This window comes from Aythya fuligula, chromosome 13 (assembly GCF_009819795.1).
Source record: "Aythya fuligula isolate bAytFul2 chromosome 13, bAytFul2.pri, whole genome shotgun sequence".
Taxonomy (NCBI): domain Eukaryota; kingdom Metazoa; phylum Chordata; class Aves; order Anseriformes; family Anatidae; genus Aythya; species Aythya fuligula.
Genome location: NC_045571.1, coordinates 19,397,679 through 19,417,645, shown reverse-complemented (window position 1 = coordinate 19,417,645; position 19,967 = coordinate 19,397,679). Strand labels below are relative to the sequence as shown.

General features: G+C 42.2%; 1 protein-coding gene across 1 annotated transcript; it reads left to right on the top strand.

Moving 5' to 3' along the window:
• The first annotated feature begins 663 nt into the window (after nt 1-663).
• On the top strand, nt 664-18,597 carry TENT5D (terminal nucleotidyltransferase 5D). Its single transcript, XM_032196569.1, has 3 exons — nt 664-748; nt 6,816-6,937; nt 13,186-18,597. The coding sequence occupies exon 3, from the start codon at nt 13,205-13,207 to the stop codon at nt 14,378-14,380; it is 1,176 nt and encodes a 391-aa protein (XP_032052460.1). The 5' UTR covers nt 664-748; nt 6,816-6,937; nt 13,186-13,204; the 3' UTR covers nt 14,381-18,597.
• The last annotated feature ends 1,370 nt before the right edge of the window (nt 18,598-19,967 follow it).

Here is a 19,967-nt window from a genome sequence, read left to right as displayed (position 1 = left end):
AACTGGGTCTTCTTTGCGCTCCTGCAAACACAGAGAACGAAGCTTGTGCAGGAAGTTATCTCGAAACCAAGGCAGTTTTGTTTTGACACCGCTCTGGGAGTACAAGCCAAGAAGCGGGCAGCAGGAGCTCCGCGCAGTGGGACTTTCCTTTCCCTGGGCCCCGTGGCATGGGGGGAGGTGAGTGCCAAGGGACCAGGGGCAGCCCTGGTGGGGTCAGCACATCCCCGGCCACCTTCCTCGGCCCTTCCTCGCCTCAGGCCCGAATGGAGGCAGGGGCAGGGCTGGAAGGAGGACGAGATACAAGGTGGGGGGGTGGACAGGCAGCCCCACCTCGGGCTGCGTGACGCGGGTTGCCATGGCCACCCCGTTTACGCTACAAGGCCCGGCGGGGGCGGGCGGCGGGCGGGGCCGCTTCAGCACCAGGGCGGCCGCGGACAGCAGCGGCCCCGGCTCGGCGGCGCCTCTCCCGCTGAGGGCTGCGCGGCTGCGGCGCCGGGGCCCTGCTCCAACCCGGCTCCGGGAGGTGGGGGGGGGAGCCCTCGCGGTCAGTCCCGGTCCCGGTTTTCAGCCCCGATACCGCCCGGCAGCACGGCCCCGGAGAACGAGGGGTACCGGGGGGTACCGGAGGGTACCCGGGGGGGGCTCCTCCGGGCGGTACCGGCGCTGGGAAACTTTGGGAGCTCGGAGCCCGGAGTGGGGCCTCGGTGAGAGCCGGCAGCGAGGACACGGCGAGTTTTGTCGGCTTTTGGTAAGAGCGTGTGGGGTAAATCCGCTTCTTTCTTTATTATTTCTTGATGTATTCGTGAATTACGGGGGGCTCGCCGTGGTGGTGGTGGTGGTGGTGGTTTGGTGTGAATCCTGTAAAGTTGTTGAGTTTGGGGTGGGATGGCAGCAGCAGCAGCCTCATGCTCAGTGGGGTGCTGAGGTGCAGGGGGCACCCAGCACCCTGCACCCTGCAGCCCCCCGCGCCATCCCTCAGGCCTCCGGGGTCACGTCCAGCAGGAGGTCAGAGCCGAGGTCCCGCTGGTTGGGATTCTCCGAGCTGAACTCCAAAAGTGCTCTGCCAACGGGGCATCGCTGCCCTGTGCCAAACCGAGCCGGCGTGCGGAGCCTGGGGTCGGCAGGAGCGGTTTGTCGTGCTGCCTTCCCGGCACAGAAATGCACCCTCAGTGCTCGCTGCCTGCTCCGAGCCACGGGCACGTCTCGGTGGTGCGTCTGGTGAGGCGCTGCACATCTTTAGGCATGTTTTGTTGTTCCAGCGGAAAGAGCAGGGCTGGCTGCACGGCCACACGCGCCGTGTTCCCTGTGCTGCATTAGCAGGAATAGTTCTTCTCATGGCTCCCATAAAAAGCAACAAGGTAGGTATGAATAATGATGTGGATCACTGGTAAAGGCCAAGAAATGAATAATAAATGAACGTGGATCGGGAGCAGGGACTCTCTCCCCCACTTTCTGCTCGTGTTCTCCTTAGAGCCAGGTGTGGCTCCTGTCTGTCCCACTCAGACACGTAACCCCCTCCCCCTGCCCTGTTGTCCTCCTGTGTGCTGTGGCTGCAGCATCCAGGAGCAGGGAATGAGGGCTGGATGTGCACAGGGGAGAGCTGCAGGGCCAGGATTGTTATCTCCTCCTCCTCCTCCTTTATATCTGAGCTTTCTTGCATTCCCACAGCTGAGTTTAAAGTGAGCAGTAACAATTCTTCTAATTTGCTGTTGCTGCAGACCTTTGGCCTCGTGGTAGTGTTGCTTGCACGCCATCCCTGCTCAGCTATGCATTAAAGGCAAAACTTTACAGTAAATTCAGTTTTGTTGCCTCATTAGGCATCAGACATACAGCACTGTATTAAGAACTATGTGACCTGTAATGATTCAGCTGCCAGAAAGAGAGACGTCTAACGCTGACCCTTGTGAGCAAAGACCTGAACTTAACTTCCTGCCCTGCAGAGCGTGGAAACAGCTCCTGCTCAAGTTCAGAAGTAACTGCTGACACAGTAGGCTCCGATAATTTATGAATCCACTATAAATCAGATAAGTGGAAGAAACTCCTTGAAAGATCACATTGAAATCACATTCAGTTGAGTTATTTTGGAGAGTAAATTATACAGCGTTTAGGCTGGCAGTGGAAATTAATTCTTTGATTAACACTGCTCGAAGGAATGAAATTCTACCCTTATTTCTGAAATGCTTCTAATCCAGATCGGTGTCACAGCCTTCATGGTCCTCAGCTCTGATGATCCGGAGCTGTGGCTGTGGGTATCTTGCATGTGGGTCCCGGGACAAGTTTCGTCCGTGCCATCAGTGCTTTGCCTCCTGCATTAATGCTGAGTTACCCCACAGCAGATCACCTTGAGATTATCAACAGTGTTTGTTGAATTCCCAGTAGCATGTTAGTCGCCTGTATAGGGGGAAAGTATTTGCCTTATGGATGTAAGGCACATATATGATGTGCAAACGTAGAGAAGAGTAGGAGAGAGCTCAGAGTTTACCTTACCTCAAGCCAAATGCACGTACTGGGCCAGTTCTGCTCCCATTTATACCAAGGGAATTTCTGCTGTGAGAACTGAATTTGTACCATTGGGATTTAAATATTATCTATCAATTTATCTATCTATCTATCCATGTACCTACCTTCCTACCTATCCATCTGTATGTGTCTTTTCTAAGTCGTAGTCTGGCTTTCTCCCTTTGCCATCATCTTTATGCAAAAAGTTACTCGAAGCTCCAGTACAGACTCTGAGATACCACAGGGAATTGGCAACCTACCTACCATCCACTGCCATGCAGAATTAGAGTGCAGTCTATAAAGGAATAACGTAGACAGCTGTAAAATTTGAGCATAATACTGAGTACGGTTTCTTCACGTTGCAGGAGTGTAAGTGGATAAACTAACATTGTCTTTTTTTCTAAGCAAGATATTTTTGTGTCTCTAAAAAACTGTTTCTTTCAGTACGTATTAACCAAAAAATTGTTTTCTTCCGTGAAACGCTATAAACTGGCACAGCAGATGTCAATTTATGTCAGCATCAGCTGATTTTCTTCTCCATTACCCTTTCTACTGGATCTTTGCTTATCTAGCAGGTCCTGCCTTTTTGACATCCAATGTCATGTCGAATGCTTTTTCACGTTTGGTGATAGAAAGCTTGACTCAGTCTGTCTCAAAACGTGGTGTCGTCATCCATATGATGGTCATTATGCATTATTGATAGTGATGGAAAAGTCATGAATACACACATCTTTGCTGCAGGGCTCTAGCCTTTTTCTTTGGTTTGTCGTTGCTTTATCTTCTCGCTGCGTTTTAGTGCGAGTGTCAACAGAGGCATTTCATTCTCCCTTCACCATGGAAGAGCAGCAGTGCCCTGATGCCGGTGCTGCAGCCCTAATCCTTTGCCTGATGTAGTTTGAATGGAGTTTTGCAGCTTCTACTTTATCACAGAACTCTGGAAAACATTTCAGTTACCAAAAGCTATTTTCTAGGAGACTGTTGGCTCTTACTGATGCAGCATTAAGAATAAACTCTTGTACAGCAAGTGCTTGAAGTTAATAAATAATTCATGTATGTTCCCCAATTTTACAACGTAACTTGTAAACCTGGGAAAACAGCATTAAAAAGAAATCCCGCTACTGTACTGTGTAGTCAGAGAACAAGTTTCTAATACAAGTATGGAAATGAATTCAAAAATACATGAATTATATTTATATATTACCATTGCAAGCACAAATAGCAATAAAACCAAACAGTTGGGGACAGAGTGATCTTGGAATAGGACCCAGATTCCCCGTATTATCAGTTATGTGAGACAGATTCAGGGGAGGGTGCCAGCAGAACCCGGTCCAGGATACAGGAGTTTCTTCCAGCTCGCCTTAAACTCACCACATACCACAGCAGTCACCAAGAGCCTTTATTCTGAGGGATCCTAAGCTGCTTAACAAATCAGCCCGGAGACTTCAAGGAGTTCAGGTCTTCGGCCATAAAATGAAAATGCTTCTGGAGTGAGACAGGGTCACTGCTTAGCAGCAGATACTTTATGAAATATGCAGAGCAGAGCAGGAGTGGTACCGAGAGGTCTTTAAGCAACGTGATGCCGATCGCCTTCAGCTCGCTGGCTCACCCCAAGGAAGCCTCTCCAGGTGCGTTGTACTACAGTACGTACTATCAAAATCCAGCCTCCGTACGTCAGTGGCTCAGTACTGATTCAGAAAAAAAAAAAAAAAAAAGTGTTTCATTGATTGAATCGACTAAGTACACCTTCCAGCAAGGCACAGCGCTTTTTGGGATGTTCAATAAAAGAAGAAATCCATACAACCTTTCGTGCATGTTGTGTTGGAGCCACCTCAAAGGGACACAACCACAAGCCTGGTGGGTTCCTCTGATGCTTTCCTGACTGGGACCATCCCACCAGGGAGGTTCCTGGGCTGCTCTGCCACTGCTGTACCTCGCTGGGTCTCTTTTGGTGTAGAAGAGGGGAGGAAGCCTCCGGATTGTTTCTGGGGAGAGCCTTGACTTCGAGATGCCCTCCATCTTCAGAAAGCAGCCTGTGGCACCCTGCACAGCTCATCCTTCCTCCTCTGGCATTTGAAGAGGAGAGACCACTGTGAAGATGGCTGGTAGATGGCAAAGGAGGGTTGTTTTGTTCCTTAACTTGCCGGCTTTTGCTGCAGTTTAGTCATAATAATAGAGTTTTTGGTAAGTGAGCTTCAGGTTGAGTCACTGGTATCTTGAGCGAGTAAATAGGTTTTGGTATTAGTCTGGAGAGCTGCGGAGAGCAATCGTGCACTGCATGGGGAAGGGGGGAGAGCTGGGAGTGCCCAAGCAACCCCCACAGGCGCTGAAACCCAGGGGGGATGCGGGCACCCAGGGGGTTTGGGGGCAGGACAGCACCCAGAGGCAGCGGCCGGCTGGCACCGGGCTCCCAAGCAGTGCTGAGGGGAAGCCCAGGGGCAGTCGTGTGCTGGCATCGTGTGCCTTGCTCATTGTGCACACAACCACGAGGGTAAGAGGCTTTGAAACGAGTTTGTCAGTGCGCACCGTCACAACTCACATTTGGAATTCAAGAACAGAAGGATATTATCTTTGAGATAAAATGTGATTGTTGACGTAGTCATTTTTATTTTTATTTTTACTCCAGGAAGAAAAAATCCTGGAAGCCACGAGCAGGGAGCAATAAACTGATACACTTCTTCCTGTAATGACTGAGTCAATAAAAGGCAGCCATTGAGAATAAAGTCCCAACAGCCAAAGCACTTCATCAATCTCAGCTGCTGCTTTTATGAACATATTATATAATAATGGGTGTTCACACACAAAAAAATACAAAGGTCCCTCTTTCCTTCCCCTAAATATCACCAGGGAAGCCATTAATTCTACTCTAGTGTTAATCTATTCTATCATGATGATATATCCGTTAATGGTTATCATATATCCATTAAACCTTCCGCCCTCACACAGAAGGAAATAACAGTAGTTCATTGTTAAAAAAGACCAAATGATGTATTTTTTTAAAGTAACTGCCTATATATTTGTCTGACTCTCCCTCCAGAAGGCCAGACTCTGCATGCTGGGACTCTTTTAGCTGAGCAGCCAGGAAGCTTTTCCTTGCACTGAAGAAATTACTGCCTTCTCCCTCGCAGCCCAACCTCAGCCCTTGCTGGCTTAAACCTCGGGTTCCCAGCTACAAACGGGAGCCGTCACCACACGGATCTGGGGAGCAAGTCAGGGAATATCCATTCATTCAATCAGCAGCCCATCGTGAGCTGGAAAGCAGCTGAGAGCTGCTGAGGTCCTGTCACAGCAAGAACAGCGTGAGGAAACCAAGTATTGGGCTTTTGGCAGCAGCAAAAACATATTCAGTGACAATGACATGACTGCTGTAGCATGGCAGAAAAACAAAAACAAAACCATAATATTCTTAATTAAATTAATATGATGGTCCATACCATACGGGGCTATTATTTCAGCTTTTCCCACAGATTGTGCTTATATTTACACTCAAGTCATACTTTCACAATTGTATTTACTCAGTAGTATAAATACTTTGGCCTAAAAGACGAGATTGTGGAGCACAACTCTGCAGCAGGGAGTAAGTTCACATCTACATCAAGTCATACACCAGACAGGGTGCTCCTCGGGATGCTTTAAAGCCTTCTGTAGGTGTCAGGACTTAGTGGGATGGGGCACTGGAAGGAGGGTCTTTGAAGGAAAGCCTACCAAGACTGCCAGGCTGCCAGCATATCCCTGAGAGAAGAAATACTCAGTAGTGCCTGTATAATCAGAAGCGCCTGATTTTTTTTTACAGTTCCTGCTTAGCTTGTCAAAGGGCCATTTGGTGCATGGAAATTCCAGCAACAGGCTGAATCCTGGGCTTACTGTAAATGAACCGCCAACCTAGTCTGCCAAGAAATAGCCCTTCCTGTCATCTGTACATATTTTTAGGAGGCATAAGAAACCATTTCACAATTTATAATATTCAATTTTGCTGAGTTGTTACTAGTTCTAATTTTTTGTATAATTCCCCTCTGTCCTTGCTAATTTGCATGTCTATTAATAATATTAACTTCTTATTTTAAATCCCTTAGAGAAAATAGCAAGTTGTTAACATCCTTGCAGAGGATTAAGTATGACCTGAAACCCAGAGTCTTTATGAGCACTTCTGTGCCTTGCCACTGCTTTTACCTTATCATTTCTGACTTAAAAGGCTCTTGTTATGACTGCGGGACTGCCAAGTCATAATGCATGATTTATTATGTACAGCAGGTGACTGGTAGTTAACATTTATCTCAAAAAGGATGTTATTGTTTTTGTGCTTTTTTTTTTCCCTGCAGCTTTCCCTGGGTGGTTCACGTTTTTATCAGTGACAAGATGACAATTCGTATTTTTACCAAAGGATCCAGTGACTCATCCTATTAAACTGCTGGGATACGTGCTTGCTAATTGTCCTGCCACGGTAAGTCCATGGGATTTTGCATTTTCTCTGGACATATTATTCATGAATTAGTCCCCAGCATTCATTCGGTAGTACAAATAGTATTTACCTGAAGATGTAACTTCCCAGTGATGACCAGAGCCCAAAGTAGTCTAAAGATTGCATATCACAGCAATTTTGTTTAAGTTATTACAAGGTTAGCACAAATAGAAGATTGACCATACCTCATACCATGCCATTTACAAGGTTGAACCTGAAGGCCATGTAAGAAGCACCCTCATGTTGTGAGAAGTGATAAAAAAGCACAACATGGCTGGCCTTGAAAATGCTACCCTGTGAGATCCACGTGCAGCTGATAATGAATGTACTGTGAGTCATGATGGAAAACTTCAACATCCAAAAAAAAACCCATCTCCAGGATAACGTAACATGGATTATGCATTAGTATCAGTTGCCCAAAGTAAACTCCTTATTTATTTGGTCCCTCCTGAGAACTGCCATGCTACTGAGCCAATATCCTGCAACATTTCAGCAGAAGTTAGGCTGCTCAGTTCCTTTTCCCAGCTTTGTGCTATAGCAGAGTATGGCTGCCCTTGTGCTATACTGTTCTGCAAATCCATTCAGTCTGGGAGAAGAGATGATGCAGGCTGGTACACAACTGTGTTGTTTTTCCTTGTTCCTTGGGTTGGGTTGGAGAAAAGGTAGGAAACATTTTAGTTCGTAACGTGTCTGCTTCTCTTCTACATGCTTGTTTTGCCCTTGAAGGTGATGTTCTGTGGCACGGTCCAAGCAAACCACTCTCTGTTGAAGCCTGTTTTGCACACCATCCAGCCTTATCTCATCAGAGAAGAGCATATGGCTTTGAGTTATTATTTGTTATTTCAGGGTAACTAGATGGTAACTGTACTGAAAACTTATGGCAAATCATGCGTTATCTCACAATAACAGGATAAATAAACAGTATCTTCACTGCATGCATTAACAGTAATGGAAGGAAAAACTCATGAAAAACATTGTCAATCGAGTTTAAATATGTTCCCATTTAGGGTGCCCCAGATGCTTCTCTCACATGCATTTAAATTATAACCAGGACTCAATCCACATTCAACATTCTTGCCTTCAGAGCTAAAGCCAGCTGCAGTCCTTAAGTCAGCGAGTATGCAAAACACTTGAAAATGTCCAGCTTAGGGGAGAAATGTATCTTTGAATTAACATAAAACTTTAACAAGACAACACAGAAATCAGCTGTGGTGCGTCTAATGTGTATGTAGCAAAAGCAATACGGAGCTTTAGGGGGAAAATTGCAATACCTACTTGGAGCAGCTCTAGGGTAAATCCCCAAATGGTAGAACGCAGGGCTCCTACAGCAGCTGCAAGACGCTTTACTTGAGCTCTAAAAGGTCCCCTAGCAACTGGTTTCAGGTGCAGACAAAGGTAAAGACAATTGGAGCGTTAAAGTATTCCATATAATTGTTGTAAAATAGACAAGTTGGGTAGTAGATAAAAGCAAAGGAAAGAGACCAGAGCTAACACAGCTGCACAAAAACTATTTCAGATGTATTCTGCTTGACAGTGCCAATACATTGCAAAGCCTTTGAAAATACGCTGAAGCAACATTGTAGAGTATATAAAAAAAAAAGAATCTTAAATGGTTTATTGGTAAAATATGAGCTAAATTTGATGAGACTGTCCTCTAGACTGTAAGTATCTGTTTCCATGAAAGCTGCGTGGAACATTAAAGCTGTCATTAGCCTGGCAGATTCTCTTGATTCAGTTGTAAAGCCAGATCCACTCTTTTTTCTTTCTTTTTTTTTTTTTTTTTTTTTTTTCTGATGAAGCTAGTATATGGCATTATGTTAAGAACTGGTTAATTAAATCTTTTATTGTTGCAAAACCAAACTCATAGATGTTTAGTCCAAACCCTGCTAAAGAACGTTAGAGACCCTGATTTCAATGTTTCGCTCACAAAAATGTGTTTAATGATCTCCCACCACCCAAACATTTTTCCACATTGCAACCACTTCACCAGTGACAATTTGAGGACAAACTGGAACTTGAATCAGGGTCATATTCTTCTAACCTTATAATAAGATTAATATATCACAACACATGACTAGGTATGATTCTTTTTATTCTGTGCTTCTCTAGTCAGTATAAGTAAGTACCCGGAAAACTATTTTTCCTCATCCCTTTATCTGGCAAAGATCTTAAATCAGGCAGGATTCAGGGGCCATTGCAGCACATAGTAACATTTTAAATCCCATAAACAAAAAAGTGAAAAAATCTTTAGGAGAGAGTTTCAATAAGTTCCAAATACTGATAAAATGTAGGGGAAAAAAAAAAAAAACAACCACCAATTTTCAGTATACAATTTCAAAGGCTATTTGTTCTTTTCACTGCCACAGCACAAGAGTTTCTGCAGCCTTCCATGTGTCCATGTACGGACTTTAAGCTAGGAAAACATCAAATGTAAAGTGTATGAAATGCTTTTAGCATGTGTGCGTGCAATCCCAGCGCGGTGCTGAGAAGGAAGCCACCATTCAGCCCCTTTTCCCATGAACCCAGAGCTCCTTCGCCTTCAGCCTCGTCCATACACGGGGCACTTGCAGGGAACTGCCTTCCCTTCATCCCGTGATCTCCCGTTTTGCACAGCACTGTGACTAATTATAGCCCCAGGACTACTGCTGATTTATTGTCACTGAGGCCTACTTGCATTAATAACTCCTGACATTAGCCTGAACACCTCGGTAAATAAATTTGCCACTGCTTAAGAAACAAGGTTCCTAATGACTATAAAATTGCCTGGAAATTGTTCTCGTTGCCTAACAAGATTAAGGAAAAGAACAAGAGAAAGTCCTTCTAAGAAGGTGCAGAGTTATGTACTGGGTTACAAACTGAAAGAAAATTGATAAATTTTAAAACAAAACAAAACAAAACACTTATCTACATCTATCTGTAAATTAATTATATTCTTGACGCCTTAATACTATTTTTTGTTTTTTTTTTCCAAGGACATTTTCCTTACTTGTTAAAACTGAAGGCATCATTTCAGCACAGAATTCTTGGTATTTGTCATAAGAAATTTCTCAGACATTCATGTCAAGGCTTTGAACTCACAGGGCATCACCAGATTCTCCAGAAATCACTTGAGAGGAATACAATTTTGAAGTGCTACTCTTAATGAAGGAACAGAAGTTATCTGCTTTCCCTTCAATGCAAAAGAAATACCTGATGACATTACCTTTTCTTTCCATTTTAAAATCTTAGCATATTGCAATGAAACTGAAAATAATTGATAATGTGTAAAAAAAAAAAAAAGAGAGAGAGAGAGAAAAAAGAATGGATTTGAATGGCTTTCTAAGCTTACTTAGGGATTCCATCTTCCATTCCATCTTCCAGCATTTAAGGAGTGTTTCAGGTGGGTTCCTCTGCTAAAGAGGGGATTGAACATTCCCTTCTCAAAGCCTGTTACTTCATGTCACAGCATCACTCTTGAAAAGCTCTTTCAAAGTGCTGCAGTATCAGACAAGTCCCACAACAAAACAGTACAGCTTACGCAGCAGTGCTGACAGCGGTCAGTTTGCTGGATCATTAGAGCTGGTCTACCATAACCTGACTTGTCAATACCACAGACGACAAACTTGGCAGCAAGAGAGTTTATGCAAAACCCTCTCCTCCCAACCTCCTCACTCACCCACAGTTGTACTGCTTCAGAAATTCACAGTGTCTTTCTGCAACAGCTATTTTTGATTATAAAAAACATGATAAAAATGCACTGGCATGTCATAAGGGCTATGAAAGATGGATAGAAGTTTTCCATAATAATTGTTTGTGGTAATAAAGGAGCAAGCGTGCAATCATAATAAGAAATAGCTGATGGTAATGAAGGAATAAGCATGTCGTGTAAAGTAGATAGATACTGTGGTGGATGGCAATTTCTCTCCCTTTCAGTTCTAATGCTGTATTTTTAAATTCCTGCAGGAAAGTTTGTATGGAAACAAATCTATATATATATTTCTGTGTTGTGTATATGGAGTTAATACATCAACAATGTCAGGAGCAACACAGCTGTGCCAGAATTGTAGGATTTGATCCAAGACCTTCACACCTACAATTCAGTGGCAATTAAACTCCTATTATTTAGCAATAAATAAATAGTCCTGATTTAGCAAACTTTTAAGCCATGTGTTTAACATCAACCATATGGTTGGTTCTGTTCTTTCTAACGAGGCCAGAAAGGTGCTTCAAATTACGTATGTTCTTCATTAGCTTTCTTTAGAGCTGAAACAATACCAGAAGTATGTGAGATGTGGCTCAGGATTGTTCCCAAGCCATTTATCAGTCCACAAATGACTTGAGGTTACTGCAGTACAGTACGTGGAATCTGAAGGCAGGAAATATATGACCACGTACACGGAGAGTCACTACTAACTAACACTGTACCCTTTTCAGTTGTGTTATTACTCAGTGTGATTTTACTTTCTTTGTTATTCTTGAGCTTTAGCTAAAAAAATATGTTTTAGCCATCTGTCAGCTGCAGCGTTTCTCCGTGCTTCGGTAGTTCATTTGCAGTGTTGTCAGGTACCTGAAAATCACTTCTTTCACGTGGCTCGTGAACCATGGAGCCGTTTCAGATCACACGTGAAAACCACGAGTTATCAATGGCTGATAAACGCCCCAAATAGCTGTGTGAGCTGAAGATTTTTTTCTCTTTTGAGCAGTGAAGAAAGGTCCCGCTGCCTCCCTAAGTTTTCTATTGCTTCACCTGTTGTGCAGAGCAGCAAACCCAGCTGCAGGCTGAGCTCACTGAGTCGCAGCAGCCCCGCACGGAGGCTGACTGAGGAGGTGGCAGGAAATCACAGTATCTACCCCTGAGTTGGCACGTGATTTATGAAAGAGCATTGAAAAATCGTATAATCGGTTCAGCACAAAAACATTTTGATTCACCACCTGAGCAAACTGCCCCAAAAGAAGCGCGGAAGCTTAGCTAGAAGAAGGGAACGATGCCCATGGAGTTGGGAAGTTCAAAGAGCCCTCGGAGCAGTTTTCATTCTGCAGTGCTGACATCAGCATCAGGAGGCAGTAAGATTAGGACAGGCGTCTTTTGGTGTGTGTTAGACACCTAATGCTCGGCAATATTTTCCTTTTTGGGCGTTCGTTAAAAGCACTTCTTCCTCACTGTAATCACGCCTAATTATATAATTGCATGATTCTGTTTGTATTCTCAGCATACATAAATCAAATTAAAAACTTAAAGCTTTTAAATTCCCATTACACAAATTTAATTAAAATAAAGTTTCCATATGATCAATTAGAATCATTTAAAAAACAATATTCTGGGGCTTGCAGCATTTGTTTGCTCATTATAAAATGTAAGTAAATAATCTATACTAAGCTCTATCTGCTTGCTTAATAAGATGATATGAAGATGAGAAAATTTTAACCTGAGGCATTCCAGAGCTGGAGTTTTATCCCAATGTCTCTGCAAGGGCTTCTTTGCATGCTTTCTTGAGAGGTTTTAGGGTATCAGTGCAGACTGGAAGGGATTCTCTTAGCAATTCTGCAAACACAAACTTGCAGCACTGGATCCTTGCTGTCAGATGGTTAACGGGATAGAAGAAAAAGATTTTGCTTCAGAAATATAGTGGAAATAGCTGCACAGTTATTGGATATCCAATTCGTAAACTGGAATGGTGTTGAAGGATGCTTGCATACAGATTACCCACAGAAACCAAAGGACACTCAAGGCATATGGCTAGGTAAACAACGAGTGGGTTGCATTATTTGTGCTTTTTCAAAAAGCTACTTAGTCTTTCAGTATTTTCATTGTGCAAATCACTGAAAATAAAAGGAGATGTCTAGACAGGACAAGAATCAAGTTTGCTCCTTTTGTTGATTTTAGCTCAGTGAAATCTGTTTGGAGTTTCTTTGTAACTACCAAGTATTCCATGTTGTTAACCTTTGAGTAGTTTCAAATGTAGTTTTAAATCTGTATGGTTTACTGCACTGACTTTGAGTCACGGATTATACAATAACACAATGGTTTCTCAGCAGGATTAAAACCTGACTACATTAAAATTCAATTAAAAGCCTGCGAGAAGTGCGGTGGTTGAGTCAGACAGTTAATTCGGATTGTGTCTCAGTGTAAAATTAACTGCTTTATCACTGCACCAAGGAAGTAAGATATGTTTCTCATAACAGTGAAATGTCAGGCCATCTTTATTTGAGCAAATTCTAACATTTTTCTTTTAATTTCTGTTTCTCCGTAGTTAGCCAACTGATATCACAATGACCGAGGACTTAGACCACAGATTCAGTAGTCTCACCTGGGATCAGATTAAAATCTTGGATCAAGTCTTAGCGGAGGTAATACCTATTCACGGGAGAGGGAATTTTCCAACACTGGAAGTAAAACCCAAGGATATAATTCGTGTGGTGAAAGAACAGCTCATCGAGAAGCAAATCACTGTTCGAGATATCCGCCTGAACGGTTCAACAGCTAGCCACATCCTAGTGAAGCAGAATGGAACTAGTTATAAGGACCTAGATATCATTTTTGGGGTGGAACTTCCAAGTGAGCTCGAGTTCCAGGTTGTTAAGGAAGCAGTTCTTAATTGCCTATTGGACTTCTTGCCGAAATGTGTGAATAAGGAAAAAATCACTGCCCAGACCATGAAAGATGCCTACGTGCAGAAAATGGTCAAAGTCTCTACCGACCACGACCGCTGGAGTCTCATCTCACTGTCAAACAACAGCGGCAAGAATGTAGAGTTAAAGTTTGTCAACTCGCTCAGACGGCAGTTCGAGTTCAGCGTGGACTCCTTCCAAATCATTCTGGACTCCATACTAAATGTTTACAGAGAAACAGACTGCAAACTAGCAGAGGACTCTCACCCCACTGTTATTGCAGAGAGTATGTATGGAGACTTCAATGAAGCAATGGACCATTTAAAGTACAAGCTGATCTCCACGAGGAACCCTGAGGAGATCAGAGGAGGCGGCCTTCTGAAGTACAGCAATCTCCTGGTTCGTGACTTCAAGCCAGCAGATGAGGCTGAAATTAAATCTCTGGAACGTTACATGTGCTCCAGATTCTTCATTGATTTTCCAGATGTTGCTGAGCAGCAAAGGAAAATTGAGTCATATCTGCGCAACCACTTCATTGGGGAAGAAAAAAGCAAGTATGACTACTTGATGACTCTGCGTGGAGTTGTAAATGAGAGCACAGTCTGTCTCATGGGACACGAACGAAGACAAACTCTGAATATGATTACAATTCTTGCTTTAAAAGTGCTGGGAGAACAAAATATCATCCCAAATGCAGCTAATGTAACATGCTATTATCAGCCTGCTCCATATATCAGTGACAGAAACTTCAGCAATTACTACATTGCTCATGGACAACCGCCTATCATCTACCAGCCATACCCATTTCACATACCAATGCAAAGCGGCATGGTTTAGGAACACGGTAACCTCCTCAGCACTTAGACCCCTCTCTCTTTCCAGTTCTCTCCGTAATAAACGCCTCATTAAACCAAGTTCTATCATCACTTTTGATTTCAGGACATATTTTTGTGCAAGTTGCCAAAGTTGTTTGGTTGGTCGATGTCTCAAACACCTTTAAGCAGATCATAAAATGAGTAAAATGGTTATTGTTATTCATGATGTATTTATACCCCCATGTGTGTTTGGGCTGTACTTTTCTTTTGGATGAAAAGAGAAGGATATAAATTATTCTAATTTTATAAGACAAAATGCACTAAGGTCTGGGTTCTAATAAATTCTTAAGCAAAATTTAAATAGTGGAAATGAAAACTTAAGCCTTCTACTGAGATGCCTCTCAGTAGAAATGCCTAATTCTAGAAATGCCAGTGTTCTGGGCACATTAAACTAAAGCATCCACCAATAATACCCACGCAGTTCCAACAACATTTATTTGCAGCACCTTTTGGAAATACGCATTGATGGTCTGCCTCTCGGTGGACTGAGCTCCTCCTTGTAGGCTCACGTCTGGTCACTCTCGACTCCCACCAGAGACATGAGGTCCCTCCCCTCACCAGAGTGCTCATCAGCAGGGGTTAGCAGGAAACATCTCCACCAAGAGCAGAATCAGCCTTTTTGTAAATCCAAAATTTCCGCTGACCTGAGCGAGAGATTTGGCCGCTGAAGTAGTGCAGTGTTGAACCCCAGGATCTGACTCACAGATAATGAAAGAGATACAACTATTCTGATTATAGTAGTCCTGAACAACAAGGTAATAGAATGAGAAAGAAGGTGAAAATTGAGCACATAGGGCTTGCTTTTTATTGCTAATTTATTATTGATCAGAGATGCTTCAATGCATAATGAAAGGAGTCAGGAAAAAAAAAAAAGAAAAAAAAAAAAAAGCCCAGGACCATGTTGTTTTTAAATGAACTAATAAACAAATCCTTGGCAGTGGCATTTGAAAAAAATGTTTTATACTAGCAATGTCCTGTGTAAGCTTCGTTACTCGCACACTGGTAGCAAATGAAGATTTGTCTTATGATCAGGAAGTAAAACATTAGTTACAAATTTGTGTGTGTTTACCAAAGATAAGTTTTAAATGTCACATAAGTGCCTCCCTGTGCCAGTTGCTCCATGACAGTGATAATGCTGTCTGCTATCATGCTAGAGAGCTCCTGAATTATGAAAAGAAGTGAAATGTACGCCCTTGGTACTCCGTCGATGGGTTACAAGGCGCTGGCAGTTCTGAAGTCAGAGAGGTTTGCACCATTGACTTCGGTTTGAGCAGGTTTGGAACAGACAGATCTGAGGTTGTTCTCCCTGAAACGCCTCCGGTTTAGATGCTGAACGTGGTACAGCAAGGAATAGAAAGGAAAAGGAGACAGAAGGGATGCGGCTGTAAAATCAGAACAGTCAACTGGAAATGTAAGCAGTAGAGTTTCTTACATCTGATGCTTAACATGTCACTGTGTCATGCTGAGCCTTCACTACTGGTTTAGTTTACGTCCTCCTCCTCATTTCTGAAAGCATTGACTACATTTTATCTGTTTACAACAAGTGTCAGGTCTTAGAAATTTCTGCTACTTGGAAAAGAGTGTTTATTTTACACAGAAATATGCTACATATCAATATTTTAAATCAAACATCTCTGGAATGTCTTAAGGTCTATGATGTTCTACTTGCAGTGAGATGTAGCTTTCCTTTTTCCCATTCTATGCCTGTACAGTAGAACAAAGAGCTGTTTAAAGACAAATGTGTTGACCGTCATCACTAAAGTTAAACCTTTTCTGTAAAATACAGTGCAAAAAACATAATGCAGATTACCGTGTGAGAAATGCGTGTGCAATATTAGGAGGGTATCCTGATCTACTTGGAAACCGATTCATTTTGTGATGTTTTCATGAATTATTTTACTATTATTTTTCCTGATGTCTCAAGTATGTCCAATTCCACATCTAAAAGCACATTTTATTTCACTTTCTCTAGAATCTTTCCATTGATTAAACTGTATTTACTAAAATAGGCAATTCTAATTGCTATGTTATCAGATATGATAGCACGATACTTGCATGTAAGCACTTCTAGGAAAGTCCCTGTCAGAAGCAAAATGGAGTGAAACACAGTGGATTATTTTTTTCAGTTGAGCTGTTTATATTTCAGAAGGTACCTTTACATTTAGTTTGATATTTACCAAAATAAATAGCACTGTGAGATTCTCTAAGAGCCTTGCTTAGGTCATGGCCCTGCTGTCGCTTGTGCTTCAACACTCAGCACAAGTTTCAGGCAGGGCTGAAGAGCTGCAAGCCAGATTGTGCACAGCTGGGAGTTTTAGATGAATCTGCAGGAGTTAGGCATCCACACGCCTTCATTTGCAGGAGAAACTGGGCTCCTGGTCTCCCTAAATTTGCTTGATTACCTTAGTCCATCAGCATTGACCTGTGACCTTAATGTAATGTAGCTGCATCAACTTACTCCTCCTCCACTCCTGGTTCTCTTGCCCGCTGGGTGGAGAAATGGGTTGATCTCCAGAACCAGGAAACGTCCACAAAGGGGCATTTTCAGCATACCGTGTATACCCAGTGGTCCATTACCTGGAGAAATATTTCAAGAAGTTGTTGTGGTTTTGTTTGTTTGAATCAAGAAGTAGAAACTTGAATCACCCTGCATGAAGGACTATAATTCCTTTTTGAACCAGACATTGTGAAAATGATGAACTAGCTCTGGATTTATATCAACCAGCCTGTCCACTTGTACAGCAACTCTTCATTTAAATATATATATTTCACTCTCTTACATCTCTGTTTATACATCCAGGTTAGATAAGGAAGGGCTCTGCCAAACTCCACTGAGTTAGTGGGGAGAATCCACCTAGCTCTGGTGGGTTTTGTGTGAGACCCCAGAAAATAGTAAAGGACTTTTGTGAGTACCTGCAGGTAAAGGTACAAAGACATCAATATGCAAAAATGTCTCAGGTATAAATAAACCCTTTATGTGTATTAAAAAGGTCTTGTATTTCTTACCTTGAGGTAGTTCCATTTTGAAGGTTCAGTGGGGTTTATGATTTTATATATATTTATATATATAAAATCCCACATTTCCACACATACACAGACAATTATCAAAAACTGATGTTTTTAAATATTTCCTTCCATGTATTGTCTTGAGACCTGGCAGCAGTATTTGACGGGGAGATGGTTTTTAAAGTAGTATTGATTCTGTAAAATAATAATAAAATGAGAATGATGTTGTATAGACTGCTGCTTGCAAAACACTGATATCAATATGTAAAATGAAATACTGTAACCTCTTCTTCAGTTGTTATCTATTTTAATATGTGCAAATATAAATCTACAAAGAATTTTATCGAGTTTTCTCAGTACCAGTATCCTGAGCTTCACGTTTACATTATATCTTGTTGTCATGATCTGTTTAATAATTACAATACCTGGAAGTTGTAATGCTGATTTTATTTAATCACATAAAACTTCTTACAGTTTACAGCTTACAGTAATCTAATGTTGTCAGGACATAAGTGTGAAAGTTTAAAGTGCTTTCCTAAAAACTGTCATTTGAATTTTGTGTTATATTGTAAAAGGTCCATTGGAAGCATATACTTTATGGTAGTTCCTTTACAATGCAATCTGTGAGCTTTATACTCCACATGTTACAAAGGTTTTTGCAATGGATAAAAGAAATGTAAAATCATCCTCGGTCAAGATGTTACGTTGTCTGTTGTGTTACACTGATCCTGGAAAATAACAGATCTGATTTACCACCTAGCTGTGTAGTTTGATGTTAGAGGAGTGATTTCAGTGCGAATCTGGAGTTTCACAGGTGTGTATTCAATGACTTTTACCTGGAGAAAGGCCAGCACAGAGAGGTTAGACAGGTCGCAATGACCAGGATTCTTACAGATCAGGTTTTGTTCGATAAGTTTGCCTGTGAAACTAAAGAAATGCAAGGGTATTCAGGAACAACGCTGTTACAGGTGAAGGAAGTATTTCACTTAATGTGCCATCTGAAGCTGTTGAGAAAATATTGTAATGCTAAAAACGTGTACTAATCACACAGATTTGTAGGTCATTAGTCCACAGTGTTGACTAGTGCCTTTGGGTATTTGGGAAGCAATCGTTAAAATAACTTTCTTGTTTAATGTATGGTTTGCTTATAATACATTTGTTATTCTGGCTGCATGCCAGTTCGAGTGTGCAGACTTCTTTCTGGAGATGTCTAGCAGCCAAACTGGAGTATCATAACTGCAGCAGTGTGAAAGATTCGGTTATGGCTTGTTGGGTCAATAAACCACAAACTCAAATTTAGCACCGATGCACTGTCAGACATTTAAGGCTACGGAACGATCAGATGCTTGTGAACATCTATGATACATTTCAATGCTTCTACACTAGTTTGCCAAACAGGCTTGTGTCAAATATTCACGTTTTAAGTGCCTAGTTATATATTTATGTAATAAAAACATGACTGTCTGCTGGGTAAATAAAATGAATACTTAACTTGACAAATTATTTGACTCTACATGTGCATAAGAATACAATTTACCTCCTCTGAATGCACATTCACATCAATCTGAACATGTATTTATCCAGGCTGGGAAACTGCCATCGAGTGTGAACACAGACTGTGCAGTAACAAAAAATGCTGCTTCAGTTAACTTTTTTTTTTTTTTTTTTAATATGTATTGTTCAAAACATGCTCTGTCCCCTCTTGTCTCATAGGAAAATGGAGAAACTTTTGTAAAGTCTCTGCCTTCCCATTTTTTCAGCCAGAAATAGACATTTAATCATAATTTCATTTCCTGAGCATTTGCTTTCTTTTATGCAGCCAGATTTTTAATGGTCTGTCTCTTAATAAAAAGGTAAGTGGGGAAACGGGAAGGCAGCCCACGGAGGGGATTTTCTGTTCCTCAGAAAAGTTCAAAATCTAAAGTAATACACCAAGGAAATGGAGGGCTGCTTTATTTTCTAATCTCTGCCTCCCCCCATGTTTTTTCCCCATCACTCTCCATCATTAAATACTATTTCATAAGCAAGTGATTTTCTTCTTACCAGCTGCTTCCATATTCAGCTCCATTTCATCTTGTGCCATTGCAGAACCTGTGCTTCTGAAATCACAATTAGTTACCATGGAAAGCAATTCAACAGCGTAATAAATACACTTGGAGGCCGCTCGCTCAGCTATGGATTAAAAAATAAAAAATATATATCCTCCAGAGAACTGGATCCAGATCACAGGCATATATGTTTATGGCCAAGTGTGTGCTTCCAGACACGTAAATGTAATTTTTTACTATATTTTCCTGGTATCCTGGATATGTGAGAACTGCACAGAATAGGAGCCCCAACCAAGATGCAGCCCCAGTCCCTTGCAAACACTGCCCTCTGCTATGAGTCCTTTTTCCCTATCCTCTGCTTCGTTTCTCTGTAAATATTCTCACCTTGAGTCTCCATGGCTCACAGTGGTACCACAGCCCACCAAGCCAGCTGGGTCCACCGGGTGCTGCTGCAGTGCCCTTCCATCGATGCCCATCACTTCTTCCCCTGGTGTC

What these genes read in the sequence shown, in the direction of transcription:
- TENT5D (XM_032196569.1), top strand. Translation starts at nt 13,205, where the DNA reads ATGACCGAGGACTTAGACCACAGATTCAGTAGTCTCACCTGGGATCAG.